General features: G+C 42.0%; 2 protein-coding genes and 2 pseudogenes across 4 annotated transcripts in view; 3 read left to right on the top strand and 1 right to left on the bottom strand.

Moving 5' to 3' along the window:
- LOC147306737 (b(0,+)-type amino acid transporter 1) overlaps positions 1 to 17,607 on the top strand; it is a 28,738-nt gene extending 11,131 nt beyond the window's left edge. The window contains exons 1-6 of one of the 3 annotated variants that reach the window (XM_086273842.1): positions 9,579 to 11,394; positions 14,684 to 14,817; positions 16,331 to 16,460; positions 16,552 to 16,676; positions 16,792 to 16,879; positions 16,956 to 17,607. In XM_086273842.1, the coding sequence (XP_086129968.1) occupies positions 10,696 to 11,394; positions 14,684 to 14,817; positions 16,331 to 16,460; positions 16,552 to 16,676; positions 16,792 to 16,879; positions 16,956 to 17,186 (1,407 nt within the window). In that variant the 5' untranslated portion in view covers positions 9,579 to 10,695 and the 3' untranslated portion in view covers positions 17,187 to 17,607. Of the gene's footprint in view, positions 1 to 9,578; positions 11,395 to 11,414; positions 12,730 to 14,683; positions 14,818 to 16,330; positions 16,461 to 16,551; positions 16,677 to 16,791; positions 16,880 to 16,955 lie in introns of those variants that run through there. The other 2 variants (XM_086273840.1, XM_086273841.1) reach the window with 2 other exon arrangements.
- Positions 7,471 to 8,400, top strand: LOC147306739 (b(0,+)-type amino acid transporter 1 pseudogene; annotated as a pseudogene).
- LOC147306738 (b(0,+)-type amino acid transporter 1 pseudogene) lies at positions 8,414 to 9,515 on the top strand (annotated as a pseudogene).
- Positions 17,608 to 17,924: 317 nt separating the features above from the next.
- On the bottom strand, positions 17,925 to 23,256 carry adprs (ADP-ribosylserine hydrolase). The gene is made up of 6 exons (XM_086273843.1): positions 22,902 to 23,256; positions 20,811 to 20,907; positions 19,994 to 20,201; positions 19,717 to 19,904; positions 19,292 to 19,392; positions 17,925 to 18,616 (listed from the first exon to the last, which is right to left on the bottom strand). Exons 1-6 carry the CDS (start codon positions 23,089 to 23,091, stop codon positions 18,237 to 18,239), a joined length of 1,164 nt encoding a protein of 387 aa, XP_086129969.1. The 5' UTR covers positions 23,092 to 23,256; the 3' UTR covers positions 17,925 to 18,236.
- Positions 23,257 to 26,538: the final 3,282 nt, after the last annotated feature.

Genomic DNA, 26,538 nt, shown 5'->3' with positions numbered 1-26,538 from the left:
AAGGTTCTTGTGTCACCTTGGTCGGTCGTTTTTACTTCAACCTTTCTCACATGTCCATCCTTCCCAGGAAAGGTTGCTGTGACTATGGCCATGGGCCAGTAGTTGCGGATGGTCTGCTTGTCCCTGAGGAGGACCAGATCCCCAACTTGAAGGTTTCTGCGTGTCACTGTCCATTTTTGTCTTTGTTGTAAGGTTGGTAAGTATTCTTTGCTCCAACGGGCCCAAAACTGGTTCGCGAGTGCTTGAACTTGCCTCCATTGTTTTGTGAAGAGGTCCTTCTCTGTGAAATCTCCTGGAGGAGGTGGAACTCCTGATTTCTGTGTGAGGAGCATGGCTGGTGAAAGAATGAAAGGTTGGTGTGGGTCTGTAGACACAGGTAGGAGTGGACGTGCATTGATGATGGCTGTAATTTCTGCCATTAGCGTTGACAGCACTTCATGGGTCAGGCGACTCTTTTGCTGCAAGAGCATTGAATCAAGGATTCTCCTGGCAACACCAATCATCCAAATTCAAATTCAAATTCAAATTTTATTTGTCACGTACACAGTCATACACAGTACGATATGTAGTGAAATGCTTGGACAACTGCTCGTGACCTAAAGAAAACAAAAAAGGAAAAGGCTATGAATAAGATAGGAAATAAATATGAAAAATTAAAAAGGGTAAATTTAACTAGGAAGGAATAAAATATAAATTAAGGTTAAAAATGAAATAACTGTACAACACAAATTAGAATGAAGGGTAAATTTAACTGGGAGAATAAGATAAAATATATAAATTAAAGTTGAAAATAAAATAACTGTACAACAAAATACACAATATAGAACTATCTTGGGAACTATCATCCGTTCCCATGAGCCTCCCATGTGGGAAGCATGTGGAGGTCTGAAGTTCCAGCTACATCCTTGCTTGCTGAGGTACCCCTGTACAGTATTATCCATCTCCAACTCCTTGCTAGCTCCAATGAAGTTGGTCCCACAATCAGACTGAAGTCCTTTTGCAGGGCCTCTGAGAGCGAAGAACCGCCTGAGAGCATTTATACAGCTAGATGTGTCCATAGACTCAATCAGCTCAATGTGGACGGCCCTTGAACTCAAACAACTAAACATCATGGCCCACCGTTTGCTCTCTGCCTGCCCTCCTCTGGTGCGTCTGGTTACAACAGACCAAGGTCCAAAGACGTCAAGCCCCACGTATGTGAAGGGAGGGCAAACCTTGAGACGTTCCGGCAGTAAGTCAGCCATACGTTGTTCTTCCGGTCTCCCACGCAGCTTCCGGCAGATTACGCATTTGTGTAGGACTGAATTGATTAGTCGCTTCCCACCCAAAATCCACTGCCCTTACTGCACCTTCTGTGAGATGTCGACCCTGATGTCTCACCTGCTCATGGTGATGTCGTACGAGCAGTAAGGAAACGTAGCTGTCCTTGGGTAGGATTACTGGGTTCTTTTCTTCACACGTTAGTTGAGAATGTTTCAGTCTGCCTCCAACGCAGATGAGACTACTCTCCAAAGTTGGACTGAGTTTATGCAACGGGCTGTTTGTGGGCACCACTTTGTTTGCTTGGAGGGCTGACAGTTCCTTGGCAAAGGCTGGCATTTGTGCTGCTTGCAGAATGACATGTTTTACTTGAGCTATTTCATCCACAGTACGAGGTAAGCGACATGTGTGCCATCCTGTACACCTGCTGTTTTGGTTTGAATGTTTGTGAGATCTTGCCACATGGATAAGGAAAGCCACTGCTCGCAGTAGAGAGGTAAAGGTGGAGAAACGGCGAAAGCGATCAGGGGTAAGTACAGGTTCCTTCAGATGAGTAGTGTAGGTGCGTACCTGTGGTCGAATCTCTGAGTCATTTCCCGGGTCGATGAGCTCAAACGTCTCACTGGTTTGTGTTGTTTCTGCAGATAACTGATGCAGGAATGAAGGTCCGGTGAACCAAGAACTCTGTGTCAGATGGGATGCAGGCAAAGATCTGGATGCATGGTCCGCAGGGTTTGGTTCCGTGCACACATAATGCCATTGTTCTGGTCTGGTAGATCGTCGGATACGTTGGACTCTGTTATGGACATATGTGTAGAAGCGTTTTGTCGTGTTACAAATGTACCCGAGTACCACCTTACTGTCCGTGTAGAACCTGACAGCATCCAATTTCAGATCCAGCTCCTCCCGGATGAGATCCGCCATTTCTACTGCAAGGACAGCAGCGCAGAGTTCGAGCCTCGGGATTGTTGGTTCAGACTGGGGTGCTAATTTGGCTTTGCCCATAATAAATCCTACTTCCACTTTTCCATCCTCCTGGATGGCTCTCAAGTAAGCGATAGCCCCAATGGCCATAGTTGAGGCATCTGAGAATACAAACAACTCTGTGCGCACAGCTTTGGTGAGCGAGGTTGATGTGTATGCACGTGGCACATGAAGCTCCTTTAGGACTCGAAGAGAATCTCTCCAGGTTTCCCATTTCTTCAGCTTGTCTTCTGGGAGAGGTGCATCCCAGTCAGTCAGTTCCGAACTAAGTTCCCTAAGAAGAGCTCGTCCCTGGATTGTGACGGGTGCCAGCATACCCATTGGATCAAAAACACTATTGACGGTAGAGAGGACTCCACGTCGGGTGAAAGGTTTGATAATAGTTGATGCAGAGAATGTGAATGTGTCTTTTCTGATCTCCCAAAGCAAACCCAGGCTGCGCTGCATGGATGCTGTCTCTCCGCTCAAATCCAGATCCTTGATGAGCGGGACACAATCTTCTGGCGGGAAAGCTCCAGTGACTGCTGGACTGTTCGACACAAACTTGTGCAAGCGGAGGTTTGATTCAGCAAGTGAAGCCTGAGTCCGTTGGAGAAGGTTGATTGCTTCTGCTTCAGATGGGAGAGACACCAAGCCATCATCCACGTAAAAGTGCCTTTCCACAAATTTCACTGTGTCGGCACCGTACTTCTGGGCACCTTCAGCAATGGCTCTTCGCAGACCATAGATGGCCACAGCCGGAGATGGTGAGTTGCCAAAGACATGAACCCTCATGCGATAGTCAATAACTGCCTTGGTGAGGTCGTTGTCCTCATACCACAAAAACCAGAGGAAGTTGCGGTGCCTTTCATGGACCAAAAAGCAGTGAAACATTTGTTGGATGTCGGCGAGGATAGCTACTCTCTCCCTTCAAAAGCGTAGAAGGACACCCAAGAGAGAATTGTTGAGGTCGGGACCAGTCAGAAGCACGTCATTGAGGGAGACCCCGCAGTACTGAGCGCTGGAATCAAAAACCACCCTGATTTGGTTGGGCTTTTGTAGGTGGTATACCCCAAATGATGGAAGAAACCAGCACTCTTCATCTTCCCTCAAGGGTGGTGCCACCTCTGCGCGACCGTTGGCAATGATCTTCTCCATGAATGCCACATATTGCTTCTGCATCTCGGGTTTCTTCCTGAATTGGCGTTGCAAGGATTCAAACCTCTTAACCGCATGGTCTTTATTATTTGGCAAACGTTGCCGTGGTTCTTTGAACGGCAATGGAGCAACCCAACTACCAGTGTCATCTCTGTAGACATTTGTATCCATGATCTCTAGGAAGAGGATGTCTTCTATTGATGGGGCAGGTTTGTTATCATGTTCAGATTGGTTAAACACTGTGTGTCCTAGCATCCTCTCTGGCATTTTGTTAGACTTGTTGAAGCTTGGCTGTGTTTCTTTGACCTGCATGAAACTTGCACAGGGCTGAAATATGGAATGGCGACCGCTGTCTAGCACATGGGTCTTGAATGTGTCAACTGTTGGCTTATGCACATTAACTAGGCACACCTCCCCTATCACCACCCAGCCTAGATCGAGACGTTGTGCAAAGGGAGCATTGTGTGGCCCGTTAATTTGCTGCCTGACCTTGTGTGCTCTAAGCACGTCTCTCCCGAGCAGCAGGAGTATCTCTGCTTCTGGGTCTAGATCAGGGATGTGTTTGGCTATATGGTGGAGATGAGGATGATGCAAAACTGCACCTGGTGTTGGGATTTCAGCTCGATTGTTAGGGATTTCTGGGCACTCAAGGAGTGGTGGAAGAGGTATGAGAACGTTGCCGTTCAACGACTCTATCTGGAATCCTTCTGCCTTCCTGCCATACGTTTCGATGACGCTGGAGCATGTTCTGAGATGGTATAAGAGTGGTTTGTTCTCCACACCAAACGGCTCAAAGAACTCTGGCCTGGCTAATGAGCGATTGCTCTGGTCGTCCAGAATTACATAAGCTTTAATGGCTTTGTGTTTTGAATGTTTGGGGTAGACCTTTGCAAGGCAGATCTTAGAGCAAGAACGACCCCACTGGCCGGGGCCACAAACCTCTGTGCAGCTGGTTCTAACATCAGTTACATTAGAGTCATCTTCTCCCTCCCCGCCGTTCTCTTGTGGTGGTGGAGGAGCCTTGGTGAGTTGAGGTTGTGGGCCAGGGTGCATAGCTGCATCATGATAGATGCTTTCACACTCTAAGCATTTCACGGAAGATTTGCAGTCTTTGGCAACATGTGAAGTTGAAGAACAACACTTGAAGCATATTCCTTTCTGTTTTAGAAAGGCCTTCCTGTCATCGATGGACTTGTTTCTGAATGTCCTGCATTTTTTAAGTGGGTGAGGTTTATTGTGCAATGCGCAGTTCTTGTTAGGGTCGTTGTTGATTGTAGAGACATCTGTTTTGTGAACTGCGATAGACTTGTTGGTGTTAAAGCTCTTCATAGGTAATCTTTCTGATTTTGTGGGGTTTGCGCCGTTGCTTTGACGAATAAAGCTGGGGTCATTTCGCTTCTTTGCCTCATGACAGACAAAGTTACAAAAGTAACTAAAGGGAGGGAAGCAGCCGTTATTCTCTTCTTTGTACCACGACCCAGATGACACCCACTTCTCCTGGAGCCCATATGGGAGCTTGTCTACTATGGGTCCAATACCTCTGGAGGTGTCTAGATATGACAGCCCAGTGAGGTATCCATCCTCCTTGGCGCCTTGTATCTCCATAAGCAAATCCCCAAGTTCACGTAATCTGATGTGATCTTTGGCTGCAATTTTTGGAAAACTGTCAAGTCTCTGAAACAGTGACTGCTTGATCATCTCAGGAGCACCATAGCAGTCATTCAGCCTCTCCCATGTCTTGCGCAGAGCCAAACCAGCATTATTCACATGCACTGAGTGTATGCATCTTATTTGCTGTCCAGACTCTTTTCCTAACCATTTGGTCATGAGGTCTAATTCTTGTGTTTCTGTAAGTTGAACCTCAGCCACAGCATTAGTGAATGAGGACCGCCATGCACGGAAATTCTCTGGCTTATCATCAAATTGGTACAGTCCTGACGTAACGAGATCACGTCGCGCCAAATATTGTGCCAGAGGGTCAGGTGGTTGTGACACGCTCACTGGACGCATATGCCGGGGTGTTTGTGATTGAGCACCTATATACGTGCGAGGGTTTGTTCTTTCGACGTCGGTCTTCAATTCAGCTCTGGTCAGTTTAGACAGGTTTGTTGTGGGTGGATACGTCCCATTATCCACTTCAGGCTTGGGCTTGCTATTGCTATGTTGGAATTCCGCTAAGCTTACAGGTGGATGCCATGTTCTGAAACTGTCTTGTGATTCTGCACGGTCTACAGATTTAACAGGTGGGACAGATACTGGTGCGAAGGTAGACTGATTCTGATCATTTTGAGAGCAAACATATTCACTAGTACGGTGCAATCTAAGCCTGTCTTCTGACTCAGATTTCACATTTTCTACATTTCCATGCATTTCTGCTACATCTTCTAACACCTGTGCTTCAGCGATGGCTGCGTCTGCTTCACGATTTAATGTTAGCACTTCCAGCTCTGTATCAATTCTAGCGGCTTCCAACTGATTTTGAGCTTCTCTAGTTTTCCTTTCTGCTTCTCTAGCAGCCTTTTCCAATTTTAATTTAGCCTCCTGGCTAGCATATGATGCTCGTACCTTAGCAGCTTCTGCTTTAGCTCTGGCGCGAGCCGCACTTGCAGATGATGCTGATGTCACGTTGCTCCTGGTATTTGATACCGATGACTTGTTGCTTGCTGCCATCACGAACACGTAGGACCATCGAGTGCCGCCTTTTCACTGTAGTGTTCTGTTGCAGAGTGTAGCAACTCTGATCAAACACCAAGCTAAACCTCTGTCAATGAATACACGAGTCCGAGTAGAGTTGACTTTTTACTCAGAATCTTCATTTGACAAGCGGTGAAAACTGTAGTTGAAAAGAAATACAGAATAGAAAAAATGATCGTTTACATAAATATTGCATCACGAAATAACTCAAAATGTGACCTTACACCTTCGTGTTAGCTTTAGCAACAGTAATGATCATCAAAACTGCCTTTCTTAACATGTACAAATCAACCTCCATGAATCACAAACAAAATATAATTTTTAACAAATACCGCTATTTATGCCTTTTTAACACCTTCATCATGAAATATATACACTTACAGCGTTGCCTGAACAATGTTCCCAAGTGGATGGCTGTGGATAAGCCTCAGAGCAAGACCGCATGTCCCTCTCCCCAGGAAGAGGAATTAAACAGGAAATGAAGCAATACAGGTAAACCACCAGGTAAACCACCAGGAAGTGAGGTTATTAGCAAGTTCACCTTCAAAATTAAAGCTTCTTAACATTTTTAACTCTTTTTACTGTTCTTTTTAACTTAAATACATACAAAAGAATTATTTTAAAGCAAACATTAAAGATAAATAACATAAATGCCTTTGAGGCATCAAATTATGACAAACTTAATTTATCCTTATCTTAAATGGTTAAAACTTCAGTGTGATTGTTCTTATTGTTCATGCCAGTTCATAATAATTAACCCATTTCCACTGACTGCATTTTGCAACTTGGTGCTTGGTGTTCTTTTCTATTATTTTAGATTCGAGTCCTATTTAATTAAAGTTCAACTAGAGTTAGAGTTCAACTTTGGAGAGCATTTTTAACTAAATGGTTTAGCAAAGCATTAAAGAAAGTAAATATTCAACTTAGTTTTATGTTATTCTGTTGGACTGCTTAAACTGGCACAAGGGAGAACCAGGTCAAGTCATGGCTTTCCTCTGATAACATTGTTATGCAGATACTCTGTCCATTTCTTCACTCAGATCCAGACACAAGTATACATAATATGAACAAACACCAGAGAAAGAATTGAGGACACCAGAAGAATCAACTTGGCTTGCGGGGACATTTCCAGTAGACTAGAAATATTCAAAACAGTCTCTATTTTGAATTTTTCGTTTCTCCAACTGTGTTTTATAGAGCAGAACCTAAAATAAATCATTGTTAATGTGAAACCTAAGAAAAAACCAACTCTGGACAAGCAGACATTCTTAAAATCTGCTTAAAAGTAGCCTCATTTCGTAGCTGTATAATTAAGTGTGCTCCGCCTCTTATGTAACAAACAACACTTCAGGTGTTCTTGTCCGCTGCTTCTAGGAAGACAAAAACTTTCTGAACATGGGAGATGATACACATGGACTCAATCTGCAGAGGGAAGTGGGGATCATAGGAGCAGTTTCCTTCATTGGTGGAACCATGATTGGATCTGGGATCTTCATTTCTCCCCAGTACGTCCTTTCCACTATTGGGAGCTGTTGCGAAATCAGTTTGACCCCGGTTCTTTTATTCGTCGAGGCATCCAGAGACGGCACCGGAACTCAGTAGTTATTTCACAAAATCTTTATTCATCTTTATTCATCTTCATTTAAGCATGCACTTCTAGAAGGGAAGACGAGGCCGGTGTGTCCCTCTGCAAAATCTTCACCCCTTTGTTAGTTACAGCCCAGGGGCCAGCTTCATTATATGGTCCTGCTGTGGACTGATAGCCATGCTGGGGGGTCTGTGCTATGCTGAGCTGGGCACTATCATACCAGAGTCTGGAGCTGAGTACATTTACATACTGCGGACTGCAGGGAAAGTGGTGGCCTTCATGTTCGTCTTCAGCTTCATCATGGTCATGAGGCCGGCTAGTGGCACAGGAGTCGCTCTCATCTTTGCTGAATATGCTGTGGCCCCCTTTTACAGCGGCTGCACTCCTTCACAGATGGCAGTGAAGTTCGTGGCTGCTGTATCAATCTTGGTGCTGGCTATAATCAACTGTCTGAGCGTCCGCTTGGCCACAGGCATCCAGGTGGTCACCATGGCAGTGAAGGTGGTGGCCCTGGTGGTGATCATCCTGGGAGGCATTGTGATGCTTTTCCAGGGCCGCACTGAGAACTTTGAGGACTCATTTGAGGGAACCAATGCAGGGGTCAGCTCCATTGGCATTGCTTTCTATCAGGGCTTGTGGTCGTATGATGGCTGGAACACTTTAAATTGTTTAACCGAGGAGGTGAAACATCCAGAAGTGAGATTTTCAATATTTACTATTAGTAGTTTATAGAAAGTCAAAATAAAGATGAAGCATGCCAACACTGTGCGTCTCCACTCATGATTGTGCATTTTTTTTAATCTTCTTACAGATTTAGATGAGTAGGCCAGGACAAACTGTAGTAACCTGAGAACTGATATTGGTTTAGGATATAATAATCCAAACCAACTGGTGGCTCATTGGTGCAGTGGTTAGCACTTTTTCCACAGTTAGAAAGCTGACGAGTTAATATTTAATTGAAGGCAAAACAAGTACATTTTACACCACGTGATTTCTTTTGAAAGCTTTTTCTACGCAGTTTGTAGCATCTGAATTCTTTGTGATCTTTCTCAGTCTGCTCTGTAGACGTGTCGTTTTGTGCTCCCTGCTCTCTCTCACCATGGCGGACAAAACCCCAAAAAACGAAGGCCTGCAACTGAAGAGGCAGATTGGATTGATTGGTGGTGTCGCAATAGTTTCTGGAACCATGATTGGATCTGGTATCTTCATGTCCCCACAGTATGTCCTGGCGTATGTGGGAAGTCCTGGGGCCAGCATGTTAATCTGGTTTTTTTCAGGTGTTGTAGCTTTGCTTGCAGCTCTCTCCTACACTGAGCTTGGGACCATTATTCCTGAATCCGGTGGGGAATTTACTTACATCCTGAGGATCTATGGTTCATTCCCAGCCTTCTTTGCGGCAATCACTTTCATCCTGCTTTTGAAACCTTCCAGCATTGCAGCAAAATCAATGACCATTGCACAGTATGTCATGGCTCCCTTTTACCCAGGCTGCCCACCTCCTCAGCTGGCTGTGAAATGCTTTGCAGCTTTTAGTATTCTGGTAGTTGCCATTACCAACATCCTGAATGTCCGATTTGCTCTGAGAGTGCAGGTGATCTTCTTGGTGGCCAAAGTGTTTTCACTCACTTTCATTGTAATTGGAGGGCTCGTGAAAGTCATACAGAGCAGCACTGTGATCGAGGAAAATTTTAACATTGAGAATGCTTTTCAAGGAACTCAGTTTTCTTTGAACACTCTGGGAAAGGCTTTACTTCAAGGCCTCTGGTCTTACGGTGGCTGGAGCAACTTGAATTATGTGACTGAGGAGCTGAACAAACCAGAGGTGAGGCTGAAAGGGTCTGAAGTGACCTGAAATAGTAGCATTTATTCATGCTAAATTTTTCAAATACAGCTTAAAACCTGTCAAGAATGATTTGATTCTTTACTGTAAAAGATGCCTATATGCTGCTATATTTTCTTCCTTAACTCTGAATTTGTATTTCAGGTAATTTATTGACTTTGTCCTAACACAGGATGTCTATAACACTCTGTAAATCAGTGCAGTTAGCTTGTTAATGTTTGACACCATGCAGCCCCACGCACACGGCGGTAACGGAGATTTGCCGCGTTAATGCAGTTATGGCATTAACGTCATTTTAACGAGATTAACGCTGACAGCACCAATAATAATATGACTGTTTAAATAGGAATTTAATATTTTTAAAGACTTGGTGAATTCTTTAAAAATACCTCAACTTATGACAAACTTAATTTATCCTTATCTTAAATGGTTAAAACTTCAGTGTGATTGTCCTTATTGTTCATGCCAGTTCATAATAATTAACCCATTTCCACTGACTGCATTTTGCAACTTGGTGCTTGGTGTTTTTTTCTATTATTTTAGACTCGAGTCCTATTTAATTAAAAGTAGAGTTCAACTTTGGAGAACTAAATGGTTTAGCAAAGCATTAAAGAAAGTAAATATTCAACTTAGTTTTATGTTATTCTGTTGGACTGCTTAAACTGGCACAAGGGAGAACCAGGTCAAGTCATGGCTTTCCTCTGATAACATTGTTATGCAGATACTCTGTTACTTTCTTCACTCAGATGAGGCCCTGTCTAATCTTTTACTGGAAGTTCAGTGTTTTTTTGTTTGTTTTTTATCTTCATGTAGGTCACGTAGATCCAGACACAAGTATACATAAAATGAACAAACACCAGAGAAAGAATTGAGGACACCAGAAGAATCAACTTGGCTTGCAGGGACATTTCCAGTAGACTGGAAATATTCAAAATAGTCTCTATTTTGAATTTTTCGTTTCTCCAACTGTGTTTTATAGAGCAGAACCTAAAATAAATCATCGTTAACGTGAAATCTAAGAAAAACCAACTCTGGACAAGCAGACATTCTTAAAATCTGCTTAAAAGTAGCCTCATTTTAATTTCATAGCAGTTTAATTTTGTGCACTCCTCCTATTGGGCAACAGGCAGCGTTTTGTAACTGCACGTCTGTTCTTCGCTGCTGCTTCAGAGAAGACAAAAGCTTTCTGACCATGGGACATGACACACATGGACTCAATCTGCAGAGGGAAGTGGGGCTCATAGGAGCAGTTTCCTTCATTGGTGGAACCATGATTGGATCTGGGATCTTCATTTCTCCCCAGTACGTCCTTTCCACTATTGGGAGCCCAGGGGCCAGCTTCATTATATGGTCCTGCTGTGGACTGATAGCCATGCTGGGGGGTCTGTGCTATGCTGAACTGGGCACTATCATACCAGAGTCTGGAGCTGAGTACATTTACATACTGCGGACTGCAGGGAAAGTGGTGGCCTTCATGTTCGTCTTCAGCTTCATCATGGTCATGAGGCCGGCTAGTGGCACAGGAGTCGCTCTCATCTTTGCTGAATATGCTGTGGCCCCCTTTTACAGTGGCTGCACTCCTCCACAGCTGGCTGTGAAGTTAATGGCTGCTGTATCAATCTTGGTGCTGGCTATAATCAACTGTCTGAGCGTCCGCTTGGCCACAGGCATCCAGGTGGTCACCATGGCAGTGAAGGTGGTGGCCCTGGTGGTGATCATCCTGGGAGGCATTGTGATGCTTTTCCAGGGCCGCACTGAGAACTTTGAGGACTCATTTGAGGGAACCAATGCAGGGATCAGCTCCATTGGCATTGCTTTCTATCAGGGCTTGTGGTCGTATGATGGCTGGAACACTTTAAATTATTTAACTGAGGAGGTGAAACATCCAGAAGTAAGTCTGCGTGGGTTTGCAGTAATCTAAGTCATGGTAGTCTTAAGAGCTTCAAAAACTGGTACTTTTTTTTTAACAATATGGTTCATGTGATGACACACATGATTAATAGTAGATCAACAACTGTGGTTTAAATACCTGGAACTCTTCACCTTTTGTTTTTAGAACGTTAGAAGCCTCAGGGATGACAGGTAAAATGTTCTTAAGACATCAAAAAAGTCAGAATTTGAACATTTACTGTTTGTGTTTAATATTATACAAAAAAAGGAGACAAATCGATCCAAGACTTTGGCTTTTTAGTCAGGATTGTATATAATTTATCTTGTTATGAGTGATGAGTGGACTGGACAAAGTAACAAGAAAACTGATATTACTTTTAGATATGATAACCCAAGCCTGTTGGCCCTTTGGTTCAGTGGTTAGCACTTTTGCTATAGAGCAAAAAAAAAAAAAGGTAGAGTTAATATTTAAATGAGGGTAACGACTAGGTTTTACAATCCCTTGATAACACTGAAAGTTTTTTCTACGCAGTTTGTAGCATCTGAATTCTTTGTGATCTTTCTCAGTCTGCTCTGTAGACGTGTCGTTTTGTGCTCCCTGCTCTCTCTCAACATGGTGGACAAAACCCCAAAAAACGAAGGCCTGCAACTGAAGAGGGAAATTGGATTGATTGGTGGAGTAGCAATAGTTTCTGGAACCATGATTGGATCTGGTATCTTCATGTCCCCACAGTATGTCCTGGCGTATGTGGGAAGTCCTGGGGCCAGCATGTTAATCTGGTTTTTTTCAGGTGTTGTAGCTTTGCTTGCAGCTCTCTCCTACACTGAGCTTGGGACCATTATTCCTGAATCCGGTGGGGAATTTACTTACATCCTGAGGATCTATGGTTCATTCCCAGCCTTCTTTGCAGCAATCACTTTCATCCTGCTTGTAAAACCCTTCGGCATTGCAGCAATGGCAATGGGCATTGCACAGTATGCCATGGCTCCCTTTTACCCAGGCTGCCCACCTCCTCAGCTGGCTGTGAAATGCTTTGCAGCTTTTAGTATTCTGGTAGTTGCCATTACCAACATCCTGAATGTCCGATTTGCTCTGAGAGTGCAGGTGATCTTCTTGGTGGCCAAAGTGTTTTCACTCACTTTCATTGTAATTGGAGGGCTAGTGAAAGTCATACAGAGCAGCACTGTGATCGAGGAAAATTTTAATGTTGAGAATGCTTTTCAAGGCACAGAGTATTCTGTGGGCACTCTGGGAATGGCTTTCTATCAAGGCCTCTGGTCTTACGCTGGCTGGTACAACTTAAACTATGTGACTGAGGAGCTGAACAAACCAGAGGTGAGGCTGAAAGGGTCAGAAATGACCTGAAATAGTAGCATTTATTCATGCTAATTTTTTTTTAAATACAGCTTAAAACCTGTCAAGAATGATTTGATGCATTAGTGCAAAAGATGCCTATATGCTGCTATATTTTCTTCCTTAACTCTGAATTTGTACCTCAGGTAATTTATTGACTTTGTCCTAACACAGGATGTATATAACACTCTGTAAATCAGTGATCAAAGTGTCTGAGGTGTTGTATGGCGATAATAAATGTACACGAGAGTAGAGTATGTTTGCTTTGCTATCATTTCAGTCCTAACTCCAATGAGGTGTGACTCCTAGATCTCAAAGACTGTATATAAAGATGTTTGGTGAATATAATATATGAGGATCAAGTATCAGAATATATTTTGACAACAAGAAGCATTTTGACCAACATTTTTCTGTATCTCCAGCTTTTCCAGAACATATACTTTGTTTTTAGTTGCAGCTCCTTACAGCATTTTATATAATAATATTACTGTTTAAATAGGAATTTAATATTTTTAAAGAATTTCTCAACTTATGACAAACTTAATTTATCCTTATCTTAAATGACTGAAACTTCAGTGTGATCGTCCCTTTTTGTTCACGCCGGTTCATAATAATTAACCCATTTCCACTGACTGCTTTTTGCAGCTTGGTGCTTGGTGTTCTTTTCTATTATATCATACTGGAGTCCAATTTAATTAAAAGAAGAGTATGGGCAGAACTTTGTGCCATCAGAAACTGAACCTGAATTGTAACTTGAATAAATGCTTTTTAAAACTGAATTTGAATCAGTCTAATTTGAAATTCAATGTACAGTTTTGAAAATTATCGTCACTAAATTGAAATTGAATTTTATATTTTGAAAATGAATTCATTTACTTTGAAACTGTATTTTATCCTTTAAAAGTGTAGCTCTCGAATAATTTCAGTTTCACTTCCATCATTCAGATTCAGCTCCAAAATTCATTTTTTTGGGACTTACATCCATACAACTAAATGGTTTAGCAAAGTATTAAAGAAAGTAAATATTCAACTTAGTTTTATGTTATTCTGTTGGACTGCTTAAACTGGCACAAGGGAGAACCAGGTCAAGTCACGTCCTTCCTCTGATAACATTGTTATGCAGATACTCTGTTACTTTCTTCACTCAGATGAGGCCCTGTCTAATCTTTTACTGAAAGTACAGGGTTTTTTTTTAATCTTCATGTAGGTCACGTAGATCCAGACACAAGTATACATAATATGAACAAACACCAGAGAAAGAATTGAGGACACCAGAAGAATCAACTTGGCTTGCAGGGACATTTCCAGGAGACTGGAAATATTCAAAATAGTCTCTATTTTGAATTTTTCATTTCCATTTTGAATTTTTCGTTTCTCCAACTGTGTTTTATAGAGCAGAACCTAAAATAACTCATTGTTAATGTGAAACCTAAGAAAAAACCAACTCTGGACAAGCAGACTAAATTCTAAATTTTTTAAAATACAGCTTATAATCTTTGATAAAGATTCTGCTGGGAAATATGATTGTTTTCTTGCTGCTATCCTGAGAAAAATGACCACTTACCTTTTTCCCCCCTAAACTCTGAATTTGTGTTTCAGGTAATTCATTGACTTTGTACCAACATATACCCCTACAATGCTTAAATCAGTGTTTAAAGTGTCTGAGGTGACTAAAGAGGTACACGAGTTGGCATTGTTAGGATTGTTGTAATTGCAGTTCCAGCTTGTCCTGACTGCATGAAACTTGGTGCTTGGTGTTGCTTGGGGAGCATTTCCCCCCACGGTTTGGCAAAGTATTAAAAAAGTAAATATTCAATGAGGCTTTGTTTTGTCATGAGAGACTGCTTTGTTAATATGTGTAATCAAGGTTTAGCCAAACTTTACAACCATGTCATGTCATGACATTTTATTTCATGTCATATCTTTTTTTGTACAGGTGAATCTTCCTCGGGCGGTGCTGATAGCCATTTCTCTTGTGACTACTTTGTACCTGCTGGTGAATGTGAGCTATCTGGCAGTAATGACGCCTAAAGAGCTCGTGTCCTCAAGCGCGGTAGCAGTTACCTGGGGGTAAGACAACACCTGTTCTCAACCTGATAAGATCTTTTTTTTTTTTTATTACTTCTCCCATAGAACAGGAAGCAAACCTGAAGAAATCCTCTTCTCTGTACAATCATTTGATATGTGCATTAAAATTACTGATGGTCAAACAAATGGGGCTTTTGTAAGTTGAAAATACAAACTGTATTTAAAGATGGATGTTGCAATCCTGTCTCCATTTTGAATCCTCTGTATTAGCATTTTAGCTCCCTGCCATGTTGATACCAGAGATTAAATCATCCAGTGGGATTAATAGGTGATTAATAGGCAATTTAAATCTGCCCACTGTGCAAGTAATTATGAAACTTATCTTACACAGTTGATGTGATTTCTCGCAAGACTCATCAATCCACTGTAAGGAAAATTACTTAAGAGTCGCCTCCAAACACTTCAAACATAGAAGGAATGGCAGCAAAGAGCATCACTACAGTTAGGTGCTCACTTCTGGTGTCACACAAATACCAAGAGATATTGGACCCCTTCTCTTCACCGTCTCTATGTTCCTCCTTGGTCAGATCATCCACCGCCATGGTCTCTGCTTCCATTCCTATGCTGATGATACACAACTTTATCTCTGTACTAAACCCTCTACCCTGCTCCCCCACGATCACTTCTCAACCGTCTGCATGAAATAGAAATATGGATGTCAATTAACCTACTCAAGCTCAACAGTAATAACGCAGAGGTCTTGGTTGAGGCCCCTAAAGCCCTACTCCAGAAGACTGGCCATCTACTTATTGATATAGACCAGGGGTAGGCAACTGCAGGCCTCGCGTGCCAGTTTCCTGCAGGTTTTAAATTTGTCCTTGACCCAGCACAACTGATTTAAATGGCTACATTACCTCCTAAACATGTCTTGAAGTTCTCCAGAGGCCTGGTAATCAACTAATCATTTGATTCAGGTGTGCTGACCCAGGGTGAGATCTAAAACCTGCAGGACACAGGCACGCGAGGCCTGGAGTTGCCTACCCCTGATATAGATGGTTTCCTCATCTGGCCTTCCTTCAACGTTTGCAATCTGGGTGTCATTTTGGAACTCTCTCCCATATGAACTTCTCAACAACCCGTCACTGGAGTCCTTCAAGAAACTTCTCAAAATTCACCTCTTCAATAAAACCTTCGATCTCTAAGCCTTTTTTATTTATTCTGTTTTGTAAAGCGTCCTTGGGTTTCTTGAAAGGCGCTTTACAATCTAATGTATTATCATCATTATTATTAATATTATTGTTATATAGGCAGAAGGGGCCTCAGAACAGATGTTTGTAGTGTTAAACCTGGTCACACCAGCAAAGGCCCCATTCAACACCTTTCAAGACAAATATTACATTGAGGTGACATCACATCCTGTCCAAAAGGTTTATTCCTAAATATGTCCACAGAAGATGTTTTTGATTTAATTTGTTAAATTACTGAAATGTATATAGAAAAGGGTTGATTGATATGCACTACAAGATTTTTTATAATACAAACGGTTTTCATGCAGGAATAAGGTGCTGGGCAGCTGGGGCTGGGTCATGTCTGTGGCCGCAGCCTTGTCAGCTTTCGGTTCTCTAAACGGGACGTTCTTCAGCGGCAGCCGTGTGTGCTTTGTTGCTGCCCGGGAAGGACACATGGTAACAGTCTCTCTGTCTTATAAGAACACACACACCTGTTTAAAATAAAGCTACGTACAGATTTTTACACAGACCAGTGCTGGTTTTGCAGCCAGATATTCTGTCCATGGCCCACGTCCACAGACTGACTCCATCTCCGGCGCTGATCTTCACCACAATAATCTCTCTGGTGGTGCTGATTCCTGGAGACTTTCAGAGTATCGTCAACTACTTCAGGTGAAGGCTGACTCTGTTTCTGCTCCATTTCTACTTTGTTTGGGGTTTTTTTTTTTTTTTAGCACACATTGCTTTTTTTGTTTGTCTTTAATTTCTCTTCCTCTGCCGTTTTCAGTTTTAGTGCCTGGTTTTTCTATGCTATTGTCCTGTCTGGGCTCATCTATCTCAAAATCAAGAAGAAGGACCTCCCAAGGTCGTACAAGGTTAGTGTCATCATTGTTTTCACATTACATGACAATAACATCTTGTCCTCACGCCTGGTTATTCCTCTCCCCACAGGTTCCCATTGTAATTCCTATACTGGTCCTCATTGCAGCGATATTCCTCGTGCTGGCACCCATCATAGACAATCCTCAGATTGAGTACCTCTACGTGGTTTTATTTATCTCAAGTGGCATTGTAGTCTACATACCCTTCATCCATTACAAGCTCTGCCCAAGAGTGCTGGACAAGTTAACAGTGTTCTTGCAGCTCTTCTTAGAGGTCGCCCCTGCAGACAAAAACCTGTAATTTCTACTGAACACACATGGATAACATGCAGATAACTGAAAGCTACCAATAAAATAAGCCTTTTTCCATGAATTATCCTTGCATGTTAAATTACATCTGATAATGCAGTGTTGCTGTTTTATTTAAAGGTGCATTTAAAGTGTTTTACTTGCATTTTTAAATTGATGTTATTGTAAATTCACAACTTTCATTTAAGCTCATTGTAAAAGATCGTTTGCAAGATGTTTAAGTTCAAAATTCATTAAGATTTACAGGGGGACACAAATCCATATTTGTCATTGAAAAACATTGATTATCTTTTTTTAATACAATAAACACTAAAACACGCTATAATTCAGCATTGCAGGGGACCTTACAGCTCTGCCATTTACTGCATGTCAGTCATACCTTGCTGTCACTTTATAATCAACAAAAAAATAAAGTATTTCAAACATATCAGCGAACTTAGTGCTCCTGACATTTCCTGATTTCTTGCAATATTCAGATTCTGTTTGTATTCGTCTGTACTCGCTACAAGTTTGCGTGAATAAGCATCACAAAAGCATCTGAATGGAGCAGATCTTCATGAAGTAGATGTGCTTTTTGGGTCTGAGAACACTCGTACAGATGTGTGAATTAAAAAGAAAATAAAAAGTTTATTAAATATTTTTCACCAAATTGCTAAAACAAGACATTGTCAATTTATAGTGCAACTTTCACGAGACAGGACATAAATCAGGGGAAAGCAAGGAAAAGAGAGCGTGTATGAATATGCTGTTTATTCATATTTAGACCACTTTTGGATTGGCGTTCAGAGAAGTTTGGCAGTTTGTGTAAAAGCCACATTCTCAAAATTAAGACTGGAAATTTTCTTCAGCTCTAATTTTCAGATACTTAATAAATTTCATGTTGACAGTTTGGAAAAATCACTTTCTTCCTCAAAGCTTAAATTATTTAATACCATTAAGATCCAAAAAAAAAAAAGCTTTTCCAAACAAAACAAAATTTAAAGTCTTTTTTACGCGTTCTTTATGTGTGTGAAAGTCTTTTAATGACAATCTGACTGATCCATCACTCTACTCCAGTTTTCTTCTCTGTGCCATTAGCAGCAGTTGACCTGTTTTCGCCACTCTGCTCGCCTGTCTCGCCTTTGCCCCCCAGTGGTGACTGGTGGTACAGCTTGTAAAGCCTCTCTGCATACTGGTCTGCATCCTCCACCCCCTCACAGCACCTTATCCAGGACTGAGGGACGGTCTCGATGCCGTAGTGGGCCCCCGCGATGGCCCCAGCCATGCAGGCTATGGTATCAGTGTCCCCTCCCAGCGCCAGGCTGTACGCTATCGTCCTCTCCACGCCGCCGTAGCTCTCTGGGAGACATTCCCGGGGTTGCAGGCAGTGGAGCACACAGAAAATTGCAGTGGGGACGGAGTGAAGAGCTGCAATGCCATTACCTGGTAAAAGTCACAAAGAGAGGGGCGTGTTTTTGTGGTGGCAGTCAAGAGAAACAGGAAATGTCATGTAAAAAAGGAAGTGGATCGGGGCCTTATTGCACATGTGGCTTGCTCCCTAACCCCCATTAATACTTCCTCATATACTAAAAGATAAATAAGATGGGGAAATTTACTTAGAATAAATCAGGAGAAATATATCTAAAATTTTAAAAATATATAGTAATGGTGGGGTTTTTTTTTTATCATGTTCTTTGTCTTTACAGTGTTTATTTGATGATGGCTTATTCAACCAAGTTGGTAATAACCCCTCTGTATTAAATTTTGCTCCCCCTCTGATATTCAGCTCCCAACGCAGTCTCACTGTGGGCGTGGCAGATGGCAGTAATAGTCAGAGTGGTGGTTTTGAATGACTGATTCTGTAACAGGGGCACGGTGGTATGAACAAAACTGGGCAGGCTTCATGAATCTAAATGTAATTTTGCATGTACACTTCCTAAAAAAACCCAGATCCAGATTCAGATTGACTCTTAAAGTCACCTCTAATTTTAGATCAAACCCAAAATCTGTCAATAAACCTTTCTTATGGAATTCTTTAAATAAACATTTCCGTAATCCTGAAAACAAACAAACTCGATCACATACCCCTCCTCATCAGCGATAAATAATCATACTGACCCAGTTCAGAGATGACTTCCTCTATGCTAACTTTGCTCCTGTCCATCAGGTCTCTGATTCGGTGGAGACGTTCACAGAATGGCTTCTCTGCTTCTTTTAAACTGCAAAAGCATACATTAAAAATATATACATCTCACACAGCATGAAAAGGGATGTTTCAACCTTTAAAAACACATTTTGAAAGACATAAATCCCTCCTACGGTTGTTTTTTCTGACTCAGAATTAGCCTTTTGATGTGAAAGTTTAATTTAAAAAGTAATTGAGTCTGAGTTACCTTGTATGACAAAGACTTGTAAGATAAATGTCTATTATGCTTCAGGGAATAAAACCTCAAATAAAAAACATAAGTTACAGAAAAACTACAATGTTTTCCTTTGGAGGAAAAACCCTGTTCGCTTTCGCTGCCTCTGACCAGTCTACTCACATTCTTGCATCATTGCGTGCAGTCTCATCACCTTCCACTTCCTCCATCTCTTTAATTAGCCTGCTGATGAACTGGTGAGGCAAGTCCAGTGCCCCCTGCAGAGACAGGTGCACAGCTAACGCTTGCAGCACCGCCCCATTATAACCCAGCGAGCAGGAGTGCGTCAGCATGGCGCCCAGATGGGCAAACTGCAGAGAAAAAGAGCAAATTTAAAGATGTTGTTTCTATCCGATCCATTGGAGAGAGAAAACTCAACATTCAAAAGACCCCTGCTCACCCCTTTAACATCAGACAAGTCCGGAAAGGCCAGGGCAAAGGGAGCTGCTCTCATGGCCCCTCCATTTCCAAAGGAGCCCCGACCGTTAAACTGGTCCCTCGCTGGCTGATACACGTCATTTAACTGGGGGGATGAGAGCTTCTTCAACACCTGGATCACTCCAGCACCATAACCACGATGTGGGGATGCACTGTACTCCTTTGCAAACCTAAAAATGGTGAGTCACCGAGGTAGGAACCATCATCAGCTTACCCAAAGAGCCTTTGGATCCATATTTAACTCCTTAAATCCTTTTCCTTATTTTCTATCATATATACACACTGCTCCAAATGTGGAGCCTCACATTAAACATGTGCAAAGTTTCCAAAAATTAATTTGTTGCAATACAAATAACGCCTGTGAGACTATTTTTCTACTCTTGGCTGTGTACACAGAAGACCCACCCTTCTGCTGTTTAAACCTTTTGTTTACAACAGGGGTAGGGAACTCCAGGCCTCGAGAGCCGGTGTCCTACAGGTTTTAGATGCATCCTTGATCCAACACAGCTGATTTAAATAGCTAAATTACCTCCTCAACATTTCTCAAAGTTCTCCAGAGGCCTGGTAATCAACTAATCATTGGATTCAGGTGTGTTGACCCAGGGTGAGATCTAAAACCTGCAGGATACCAGGTGTCGAGGCCTGGCGTTGCCTACCCCTGGTTTACAAGGAACAACCAATCAGAGGAAAGTTGGCTTAATGCAGGAGAAGGAAGGAAGAAGATGATGGTGAAGTGATTTTAGGCTTATTTTAGATAAAGATGATGATGATTCCTCTACCTGCGAGCCATGTCGTGCTCATCAAAGCCAGTCCTGGTGAGTAGAGACTGAGCCACACAGCGTGCCATGGCTGTGTCATCACTGTATTCAAGGATACCTAAAACACAAAAACATAAATACACACATTTTAACAAATAATAACAGTAATTCCGCACTGGAAATAAATAGCTAACACCAATTTAATCATCCTGAAATTGTAATCACTTTATCGCCTAATCTAGTGGACTGGCTGGAATCCTTAGCCAACAAAGACACCAATATAATTTGCGGATAATAAAATGAACATATCTACAGATGGTGATTGTTTACACAGGAAAAATTAATAGTTTAATTTACTCATTTACCCTGTTACTCATATAAGATTTAAATGAACTATAACCAAGCATATTTATAGAAATACAGTGTGGATGTATTTTTGCTACTTTCTCAAAGAATCCTGACTACAACAAAAAAACTGAGGAGAATACCTTAATGCAAAACATGGTCTCATCTCACTTCCTTCCCTAAAGAGACAATCAACAGCCTAAACAGGAATCACAAGGCCCAATCAGTGGGGCTTTACACAGCATTTGTTCTGAGATCTGATGAGATGAGCAGAGACGTCGATGGACTCAGCACTCTTCGCTGAGCCCGTTAATCAAGTAGTAAAGATTTTTGTGCCTGTAAACAGATGATGAGAAAAAGTAATAGCCCCAGTTTCTGAAGGATAAATAATCCAGTGGACATCATGATCCTGATTATCTAATATTACTGGATCATAATTATAGATTCATTAATGTGTATATCACTTGTTGCTGGAAATATAGATTATTTAATTACTTAAAGTCATGTCTGCCAACATTAAGGCCTTTTTCTGAAGGGAGCTGGGGTATTTAAAGTGTTCTTTTCCAATCTAACCGCAGCATATTCATCTGAATGTTACACGGTATAACATTGAAGTTTTTTTTTTAAGTAACTATTTAGCCGCCGAGCCGCTACCCCCATGGCCTACTCTGGTTGACCCGCCCCATCGAAATGCACCAAAGAGACATGGATGAAACAAATCCAGGATGATTTGAAGGCCCTTCGACTTGACCTCGAGCAGGCAAGAACCATCGCCTTAGATCGAAAAGCGTGGAAGATAATCGTTGGTCAAGCAAGAGAACCTGCGGCACCTACATACAGCAGCATTCTGGTTGCGCGGCAGACCACCGCCACTGGTCGCCCGCTAAGGACAAGAAGATTTAGCCGGCACAATTTACACCCTGTAATTTTTTATTATTATTATTTTTGTAGTTTGTTTGTTCCCAGCTCATCCCAGCCAGTCCAGATCTGATTTTTGTGAAAATTGTTATAATTAAGCTATGCATTATTGGTTTCAGAAGCTTGAGGAATATCTCAAAGTCTCATTCTTCACCTTATCTTCACAGTAATGACAGATGAAATGGTGAAGCAGCAGATAGGATAGCAAGCTAATTCAATTGACAGTTAACCACCTATCTGTCTGCACAAAGATTAGGTTCCATGTCTAAAAAGAGACACCTTAACCCATTCTTAACCCTGCACTCTATTTAACAGCCACCAGGGGCAATACCTGGAGTTTCCAAAAGACTTCGTATTCTATAGAAGGTTGCGGGAAATGGCTCTTGCTTCTGGTGGTACCTTATGCATATTTTACGGTATTGGGTATGCGAGTTTCCATACAGATTTCTACATGGACAGCTTCCCCAAACATGCCCTCATGCAGTCCTCCAAAATTCCAACTGCACATTGGTAGACACAGATGACCTATTTATCAGTTGAATGCTGATTGGTTGACAAGTTAGCCAGAATAGGTTGGATTTATTTTATGAACCATAATCATACAGGAAACATGGTAAAACAATGTAAGAGCAAATGTGTCTTATAGAGCAACTTTCATTTCGGGGGGCTAGTGCCTCCCCATCCCCCCCTTGGAGAGACCCCTGCCGGTTTCAGACGTGATCTTTTTTTCCCTTTCTTTCTTTCTTTAGTAGTTTCAAACCATTTTGATCCCTTTAAGCTACTCTGCATGCCAGCTTTGCTTCACGGTGCAGTGGGCTTGTTATGAAACCACCTCCTCCTCTCACTGACTTGTTCCTTTAGTTTCGTCGTCCAGGCTGCTGAGGTGCTGCAGCACACTCTCCATGGGAACCTCCTCCGCCCCTTCAAACTCTCCTCCGATACAGTCTCCTAGCACACCCGCGACCAGCGCTCCCCTGAAGCGGGACAAAGACGCGGGACCTCCCGCGGCTGCCGCCGCTCTCACCGCCGTGACTGCCATTCATCCGACGGGGAAAATGACTTCAGCCTGCTCGTTTCTCCGCTGACCCTACTCCCAGACAGCTGGCGAGCGGATCCAAAGCAATCCACAACAACAACAAACGTCGACCTGAAGCTCTCTCTGCACGGCTTCCGGAAAACGTTCAGATCACCATTTGACCCCCGGTGAAAGTTCGCACATAGAAGTGCAGCCAAGCAGAGAAGACCTCCATTAAACGACAGCATTGAGCCTGATCTAGTTCACATATTTCTATGCAATGTATACCGAAACTGCTATAATAAATGCGCATGAACTTTATACAATATTTTTCTTAATCGGCATCAGGTTTATTGACCAAGCATGTGTTCACAAAGAATTGGTCCGTGTCTTTTTGCTCGCAATTTACTTCACAGAAGAGACACCTGACACTACCGACAACAGCCACGTGAGCGAGACATTAACAATAGTAGAACTGGCCTTTTAAAAATACAGAAATTAACAACAGTGAAAATCATAATCAAATCAAAATTTTAAATAAAACTTCTAGATACTTATTGGGGCTTACCAGGACATAAAAGCTAGATCTAATTATTAAAATGCTTTCAAAGTTTACAGGCTTTGCCATGAGTTATAGCTACAGAAAACAACATTTTCTCTGCTCACTTTTCTTTTTCATTTAATTTATTACAGTTATTTTATTTATTAGTTTTCCTGATAAATACCGCTTTAAAAATGCATTTGTATAATAAGATTGCATCAGTAGGCTCAGGCAACATACTGAACAGCACAGGAGCACCACTGAGAATTGTCTAATCACCTTTTCCCTTCACCTACTACACCTCAGACTCAAGGTACAGATCAGACTTGTGCCACCTACAGAGATTTCTGGACAGCTCTGCTGTTGTTGGCTGTATCACTGATGGAGGTTGAAATCTAGAAGTACACATAGACAAAACGATTAGGAAAGTTCTGGTTTAGTTCTGAGAGTGGTACCTGAGATGCATAGCTGGACTGGCCATCGGGCATACCGGGCATTTGCCCGGTGGGCCGCTGGCGATTTTTTGGATTTTTTTTTTTTATTTTTAGGAAGGGTATATATAATGAAAGGTGTTGGATTGGCCAATTGGTCATGATCGACTCTGGGCTGGACCAATTACAGCCGAGGAGGCCGGATGCACCCTCTCCCTTGTTTAGCAATCACGTGATTTTCGCGCATTGCATGCCGGGAACTCGTGGCAAAACAATCCAAGTACCGCATCAAATGCAAGCATTTGCAGCACCGCAAAACGTTCATTCTCCGGTTCCAATGCCTTCTTGTTTTTTCTTTGACGCACAAAAAGGAATGTACAAAAACAAAAGGAGAACAATGCGGTCCGTACAAAGACAGACTCGACGAAAAGACAAAGAAAAGATACGAGGAAAAAATCAAAGGAGTGAAAGGGTTAGACCCTTACGAGCACACAGAGTGGACAAAAGACGTTAGCGTACTGCCCAACTTTCACCACGCTCATATTTATAATTATACGGTTCTTGGAGTGAGTGCATGCACTCATGAAGTTTAGTAACTTCAGGTCACTGCAACAAGCCCAGGTACAGTTTACCGACGGATGGGTACAGGACCTTGAAATGCACCGTGTAGAACGAAAGACCATCGTACGAACAAAGGTAAGTTTACCAGTCTCACAAATCGTCTCATAGATACACATTCGTTAACCGTTTATTAGCATAACCTTTGAGCTCAACGGTAATTAATTAGTAGTGGAAATAATTTCTGGTAGCATTACAGAAATGTAGCAGTGACAATAATATTGTATGTTGTAATCGTACTGGACAGTGATACAAAACAACTGTTTTATCCTGTGAATAAAAGTCAATGTACCATGGTAATAACAGAAGCGAAACGCAATATTGTGTCAGGACAATTCACTATTTATGCACAATAAACACAATAAACAAAGGAGCATAGCGCAACAATTTCTGTTCAGACTTGCTTGTAACCTATATCACCAATTATGTTAAGAAAAATGACGTATTAACTACTACAAAACTCTGACCTTTGTGGGAATGCTTGGAGCAGACTAACATGTGAGCTGGAGTGTTCTGAGACATTATATTTGGTATATCCAGACCATCCGTCGGCTCTTACTTTGGAAACATGGCTTAAAAATTTTATCTTCAACGACTTAATCCGATAAAAAAAAAAACGATCTCTTTACCCGTCGGCTTCCCGTGGCTGTCATGCGACCGACTATTGCAGTTAATAATACAACAGCTTCTTGCCATTTTTTGGGTTTCTTTTTATCGCTGTGTAACTGAGTTCAATTGAAAGCCTGCGTTCGCTAGTACCGCTTGCCACAAGTTCCCAGAATCCTTTGCGGTTTTACCCCTGAATGACGTCACATTTTCAATCTTTATCCTGGTGGGCCGGTCTCTAGTCAAAATGCCCGGGCCGATTTTTTGTCCCAGTCCAGCCTTGCTGAGATGGTAGAGGTGTCTGAGCGGAGGATGCTGAAGAATCTCCTCAGCATCACGAACAATTCACTCTAGCCCATGAGATCTTTTCTACTTGTGGCTATTAGACTGTACAACTCCACATCCACACTTTAAAATATCACACTCCTACACAATCTCAGCTGTTCTTTACCAGATGGAAGGACCGTTATTATTTTTACTGCAGTAAATATATATATTTACATATATATTTTGCGCAAACACACTAATACTTACGGTAGGGTCGTACATTTAAATAGCACGACCCTGTCGGACAGGAGACGCAACCTCTGAAAGGATGAACTGCAGAGGGCAACTTTAAGGAGAGAACTGTTATAGTAAGGTGTGCACCTCCAGATAAGCCTCGGTGCTCCTTTGGGGACTGACTGTCCAAGTCTGTGGAGAATTATCTGAGTGATTTCACGCCATTCCTCCACAGATATCTCCTTATTTTTGGTGTTTTGATGATGGTGGTCGAAAGGGCTTTCTAACAAAATCTCTTATTAATGTAAAACTGGGTTGACAGCTGGAGACTGAAGGCCGTGGCACATCATTCACATCATGTTTATGTAATCCTGGGAGTGATTCTCCATTAATAATAGGTGATCAATCAAAACAGCTCTGCGCTGATTTGCACTGTAAGGATCAGGTTCTTTAATTTGTCACCCACCTGACAGTATACTGACACATGCACATAAATATCCACTGTGTTACCAAACTGGGGGAAAGGAATATGGAGGATGCGTAGGAATGATGAAACAAACGCTTGTCATTTATCTTCAGTAAGAAATGCAGCATTTCATAGTGACTTACAAACAGGGTTTACCGTAATGACCACAAAATAGCAGCAATACAAAAATTGGCCATGGAGACTGCTTTTTTAAAAAGCAAGTGTTTGATGTGTGAGTTTGAGTATTAAAAACTAAAGTTCAAGACGTGCTTATAAGAAAAGGCTGCGCAGCGCTACTTGACATTTAT

Source organism: Aulonocara sp. 'chitande type north' Nkhata Bay, linkage group LG19, assembly GCF_057382095.1.
Source record: "Aulonocara sp. 'chitande type north' Nkhata Bay isolate Kocher_YH1m ecotype deep benthic linkage group LG19, A_spYH_male_GT1.1, whole genome shotgun sequence".
Classification (NCBI taxonomy): Eukaryota; Metazoa; Chordata; class Actinopteri; order Cichliformes; family Cichlidae; genus Aulonocara; species Aulonocara sp. 'chitande type north' Nkhata Bay.
This window is presented reverse-complemented; position numbering and strand designations above follow the sequence as displayed.

Excerpts from the sequence above, each read along its gene's own strand:
- adprs (XM_086273843.1), bottom strand. The coding sequence starts at position 23,091 with ATGGCAGTCACGGCGGTGAGAGCGGCGGCAGCCGCGGGAGGTCCCGCG. Across the intron at positions 20,908-22,901 it reads CGACGAAACTAAAGGAACAA|GTATCCTTGAATACAGTGAT; the intron begins GTCAGTGAGAGG and ends TTTGTGTTTTAG. Across the intron at positions 19,393-19,716 it reads GCACGCAATGATGCAAGAAT|TTTAAAAGAAGCAGAGAAGC; the intron begins GTGAGTAGACTG and ends ATGCTTTTGCAG.